General features: G+C 33.4%; 1 protein-coding gene across 1 annotated transcript; it reads right to left on the reverse strand.

The window, feature by feature from the left end:
* Nucleotides 1-570, reverse strand: LOC141655328 (uncharacterized). The gene has a single exon (XM_074462414.1). It carries the CDS (start codon nucleotides 568-570, stop codon nucleotides 1-3), a length of 570 nt encoding a protein of 189 aa, XP_074318515.1.
* Between the last annotated feature and the right edge of the window lie 6,031 nt (nucleotides 571-6,601).

Genomic DNA, 6,601 nt, shown 5'->3' on the forward strand with positions numbered 1-6,601 from the left:
TCACTCAACAGTTCTGACAAGATAGTCAAAATCCTTAGACAATGCCCACATATTAAAGTACTTAAAAGACTTAGTACGATGCTGAAGTGAACATTCCAAAGAAATGAGACAGGGACAGTGATCAAATAACCCCTCAGGGAGGAAATTTGCCACACTGTCAGGGAAGGTAGTGATCCAATCATCATTTATCATTACCCTGTCAAGTCTACTATACACTTTATCCCCAATTTCATGCTTGTTGTTCCACGTAAAAAATGCACCAGTCGCTTTCAGATCAACCAAATTGCAATCCTGAGTAACCTGGGCCAAAGGAAGAACATCAGCATAAGAAACATGTGCCCCTCCAATCCTTTCATTATAGTCTAGAATAACATTAAAATCCCCACAAACCATCCAAGGACCATTGATGCCCCTATGGTAATCTCTAATGCTATTCCAAAGACTCTCCCTCTCTGCAGCCTTATTGAACCCATACACCAAAGTATACCAGAACATCTTCCTTCTGAGTTTATCATACACCTCAGAATGTATGGCTTGGGCAGTCACATCCTTCACATTAACATCAAACATAGAAGGGTCCTATAATAACCAAACTCTACCCCCACTGTGTAGGCTAGAATTAGTACATATGGACCAAGTCTCACAAAGCGTATTCCTTACTTTATTCCAGCTAGTGCTTTTTATTTTAGTTTCAACTAGACCAAACAAGCCTACATTATTCGTATTAAGAAAATGCTTTATTTCTAACTGTTTATTAATACTATTCAGTCCACGCACATTCCAAAATCCACAACTACCCATTGTCAACAAGGCCCCTACTGCATTCACCCTTTTCAACAATCCTATCTCTTGTCTTCTGAATAGAATGACTCAAGGCTTCCATGAAACTCAAGCCACCTGGCATAAAAACTCTTTTCTCCCTCGACTCCTGTCTCATCATCCTGGTGAGGAGTCTTCTAGGCATTGACTGCTCTACCACTGGTTTAGACACCATCACTGGGGTAACAATGCCCCTCTCAACAGTAGCAGGTCTTTGCTGAGTTGGAGCGACCACCTTCTGCACAGGGACATGCACCTGATGCACATGACCATTCTTAACTTGCTTCTTCCCAGGACCTGCACCAGCAGCAGCATTCCCTGGTTTGGGTTTCCACACTTTTGCTGCAGGTTTCCCCTCTCCTTTTCTACACTTAGCAGTCTCATGACCCATCCCCTTATATTTGCCACATGTAATAGGAAGCCAATCATACATGACTCTAAGCCAATGTTGTTTACCATTCTCATCAAAAAAACCAATTTCATTGGGAAATTCCTGATCCACATTTACTTCCACCATTGTTCTAGCATAACCCAAGAAATCCCGATTTTGTGTGGCTACATCACTTTTGATGTATGCCCCCACAATTCCACTGATTTTCCTGAGACATTCAGTCCCCCAAAATTTAACATCCAAGCCATACAATTTAATCCAAATAGGAACACGCTTAACATCATGTTTCACAAGTTCCATATCAGGCTCCCAAGCTTTCACAATTACCGGCTTGTTGTCAAATATGAGATGACCATTATTTAACACTAGTTGTTGCTTTTCCTTAGTTTTAAAGCGAACCAGAAACAGTCCATTAGGCATAAAAGCTATTTTATCCACCCCAAACCCCTGCCAGGCCCGCTTAACATAACCAGTGAGAACAGAGCTAGGGGGATTGGCACCTAATACGTAACACACAACAGAGGTAGACCAGAATTTCATCTCACCAGCAACATCCTCAGACGTTAATCGGAGTACAGGATTAGCCGGCGGCGTCTTCTCCACCGCCTGTTGTGGTGCCACGTCTTCACTTACTTCAAGTTCCTCATCCTCTATAATCGATTGTAGGTCAGAATCAAAATCATCCGAAGAAAATCGAAGATGCTGTGGGGCTTTCCCCTTATTAAGACGAAGATCAACACTATTTTTTTGATTTTTTGATGAAGATTGCGATGAATTTGAGGGACTTTTGTTGTTTTTCTTATTCCGAGCCATTGTTGCTTCAAGAACAAGCTAAACGGTTAGAAGATTAGAGAGGATTTTCTCTCTCTAATTTCTCTCTCATCCCTTAATGGTGCTACTTATGCTTGTGTGTGTGTATAATATTTAGTTTTGGTCACCCTGTTTATAATATTTTGATGCTGGGTTGAATAGATCAATCTGTGTAATATTCTGATGTTGCAGGATTGAAATTTTGCAATGCGCAAATTTCTTTGAAATGCTATATTTGCGATAGCATTTCAATGAACTCGCTACTACAAAAATTAGCATTTCAAAGAAATTCTTTTGAACCGCTAAAACAATTTTTTTAAAAAAATATTTATAAATTTGATTACGGTTAAAAATAAAACTGTGGTCAATAAATATATTGACAACGGTCACATTTAAATAGAAACCCGTTGACATATTCATCCATAACATAACGGTTTAATAAGCATAAACCGTTGTCGATTTCATGACATTTAAAACGGTTTAATAAGCATAAACCGTTGTCATATTTACTATTTTACAACGGTTTTGTTTCAGTAAAACCGTTGTCATAGGTTTCCGTAGAGCATTCCAACTAATACTACCACGGTTTCAATATTATAGACAACGGTTTTTGAACCGTTCTTAATATTGTATTACGGTTATTTGAACCCGTTATTTACATTTCATAACGGCTCCGCCTTTTTAACAACCGTGGTCACAAAATAACAACGGTCGATGTAATAACGGTTCCGTATTTTGTATTACAATGGTATATCACCTTATCTAACCGTTGTTATTGCACCTATTATTTGGCGTAATGTTGGGTAGAAGGGTAATCAAGAATTTTATTAAAATATTAATATTTATATGTTATATTTTAAGTAATAATAATTTTAGAGTAGGTCTCCTGAGAGACGGTCTTACAATAAGTTTATTGAGAGACTATTTTACAATTTTAAGAAAAAGTGGTACTAAACCTAATAAAATAGGTACAAATCTCGATTAAAGATAAAATGGGTATATTTATTATGTAAATAGGTACGAAATTACTATATCACGATCAACAACAAAAGGGTCACGAAATACAAATAAATGAATACGAAGAACTGGTCTCTCAATAACTTATTGAAAGACAGTCTTTCCCAAGTTTTAGTGATTTTTTTATTATTTTTCATACTTAAAATTACACATACTTAAAAAAACAATTTATATAACTATTTATAACATTTAATAATAAAATAATTAATAAAAAACTTTATTTTTACAATTATGTCAATATAACTAATGTAACATTAAATATGATACTGTTTGCAATGTGAGACGATATCATTGGGTAGAAAAACAACTTCTTTATTAGTCATATAGAGTTTTAGTGTCCCCCCCCCCCCCCCCACCCCCACACACACACACAAAAAAAATAAGTCATCTTACCGTGCAAGACTCTCTTATTCTATAATTTGTGAGTTTATGACCAAATGTTTATGGCGTTCGTTAAAAGTCGTTGCTCAAAGAAATTTTGACCTATTTTACCAATGATTGCATATTATTTTTAACGGGCTATTCTTTTATAAAATTTTGGATTTCATATAGCAATTTGTAAATTATCTTAGTTGTTTGTTTATATAAGGTGAGTATGAATGATTACGTATACAATTTTTTTTACACATAACGTTATTAATAGTGCGTCTTACATTTTAATAAAAAAATTGAAGTATATAACATTATCTTTCAATTTTATTATTAATATCACGGGTTTCAATATTTAACAACTTCACGTTTCCACTAAATCATTTTAAACTCACACGGGCTACAATTTTCATTTTGCTTTGTTTCATTGATTTACAATTCGTACTATATATATATAAAAAAAAAAAAAAAAAAAGGATCAAAAATTTCACTTAAAAGTGCACGAGTCAAAATTTCAATTTGTCTGTGCATAATTCTACAAATATGCACAAATTTGACTAAATGAAAAACAAGTTTAATAATTTACACGGGTTTGGAACTATTCAGACCCCGTGCAATTTTAATAACTTTGTTTTACTTCTCATCCTAATAATTTTGCTTCACATGTCAGGCGGATTTGTATGAAGTCACTCGAGTAAAAAGGCAAGTAGAAATTCAAATTTAGCTAGCAAGTGGATATGCCGTACGACAACAACTACTCGCGCAATTGACGTAATGCATTATTAACGCTAATTGTAAATGAAATTTATAATGAAATCTAAAAACTTAAATATAGTAAAAAATTAATTCAACAAAAATTAGAGAGATTTTATTACTTTATGTTAAAACTCTATTTCTAAAGATAATTAACTTTAAACAAAAAATAACTAATTAATATAAAAATCATCTTAAATGTTACGTAGTAATATTACTTACTCCCTCCTATTTTCTAAAACGGATTATTCAAGTTTTCTTCCCATTTCTTATTTTTGAAACTTTTACTCTTATTTTATTCATCCCTCTCTCCTATCACTAAACCCCATTCAACTCTTTTACCCATATTTTATTACTTTTCTTAATGTTTTGGCCCCACAATTCCTTATTTAATTCCTAATTATTCATCCTTCTCTCCTATCATCAACCTCACCCAACTCTTTTACTCTTATTTTATTCCTCGCCTTAATACCCGTGCCCACAAACAAAGGGAAGACAACCCTGAATAGGAGGGAGTAATTATAACAAAATCTTAAATGACAATTTACAACACTCTACTTGTGATTGTACATCGTAATAACTTATTGTCTAAAATATACTTATGATTGTACATCGTAAAAGCTTATTGTTTTTTTTTTTCAAATTTGTCTGCTTTTGTTATGATTTGAAATTTTCAAGGAGTTATTGTTGTATTTTTATTATTATTGCCATATTTTAAATACTCTCGATATATATAACTTTATTATTGCTATATTTTAGATAATTTCGACAGATATTTCAATTAAAGAGCAACCACTATTAACATATTTTGTTACAACAACCTAAGTAACAAACCCGTGCAATTTTACACGGGTATAAAACTAGTAATCCTATGAATTAATAAGCCGTCGTCCGTTGAGATGTCGGGACTTGAGAAAACGACGTGCATTCCACCATCTCACATTCACACGCGCACGCGGCCCCAATAGCGTAGCTGGACCCACTTCGAACAAATTAAAACTACCCACAATAATAATAAGCGCTAGCTTGCCCTATTTCTTCTACAAAACCCTAATTTCTTGTTTTTAGTCACACCAACCCTCACAGCCGTAGGACAGTCTAGTTGTTATTGTCAGAGTCGGAGAACATAATAAAAAAACATCCTATACTACTACTCGTATTAACTCTTAACAAAACCCTCACCTCAAGGTTCCCCTTCACCTTCAATTTGAGGGTCATTGACAAAACATAGACTCTATTCGGAATATTTTCAATAGGTTTATTGGTTAAAATTGCTATTTCCTCCTATTCACTAATCCACAATTTTTAAAACGGAAAATTTACAAAGATCTTCACTTTTCTTATTTGTCTATTATTTGTTAGTTAAGATAACATGTAACCCCACAATTTCTCTAGTACTTTCATTTTTTTCCTCCACATATTACCATCCCACTAAATATTGGTCTAAAACCAATGAATCAATGTGAAAGATCATATAGAATAGGAGGGATTAATATTTATACTAATAAATCATCTGAATAAAAGATTTTCACATATACTTTTTCACAATATAAGGGGGCGTTTGGTTCAAACATTAGGTATGGAATGGAATGGATTCTAACTCCAAGGAGGTATGGAGTTAGAACCCCATAGTTGTTTAAAGTTGTTTGGTTCAATCCGGGAATGGGAATAATAATGTGTTGGATGGAATGAAGTTGGAACCTTGGGGAGAAAGATGGGTATGGGATTCCAAGGGGTTGGAATGGAGTTAGAATCCATCGGGTATCTAACTCCATTCCAAAATGCTCCAACCAAACATTGGAATGACTTGAATCCATTCCAATCCATTCCAAAAGCTCCAACCAAACAGCCCCTAAATATTCTTTATAAATCATGGGAGTGAGTTTGGTTGCATCAATATTAAACGACGTGAGGATAAAAAACTTCAAGTGAAAGCACTTTTTGTATAAAATTTTAATTTATCATTTTTGGATAAATATATCTTTGGTAAAAATAAGAGTTAAGTTTCAACTCCTAAAAAAACATTTTGTCTGTCATTTCAGGCTTTTAGTCATTTAGTCATTAATTTACCTTTACTTTTGTCGTTTCAGTTATATATAGGTTGTGGTGTATTTGGTCTAATTTAAAATACTTCCTCCGATTTAACAAATTGTATATATTTATTATTTTGTCAAGAATATCCTAATTTTTATATATTAACATTCTATATATTAAAAGGATTTTGATATATACAACCCAATGGGTTGTATTTAAGGAACTAAATATGAAAAGAACTTCTAAATATATGCATTAATTACATTGGGTTATGTATAATTTAATTTTGAATTCCTGACTTAATACCAAATACGGAGTATAAAAGATATTAAATGCTTAAATACAACACATTGAGTTGTATATATCAAAACCCATATTAAAATACAAGAATCTCTTTGTTCTCTTTTT

This window comes from Silene latifolia, chromosome 5, assembly GCF_048544455.1.
Source record: "Silene latifolia isolate original U9 population chromosome 5, ASM4854445v1, whole genome shotgun sequence".
Taxonomy (NCBI): domain Eukaryota; kingdom Viridiplantae; phylum Streptophyta; class Magnoliopsida; order Caryophyllales; family Caryophyllaceae; genus Silene; species Silene latifolia.

Bases quoted from the DNA above. Each gene is read 5' to 3' on its own strand.
- LOC141655328 (XM_074462414.1), bottom strand. From the start codon at position 570: ATGTTTGATGTTAATGTGAAGGATGTGACTGCCCAAGCCATACATTCT.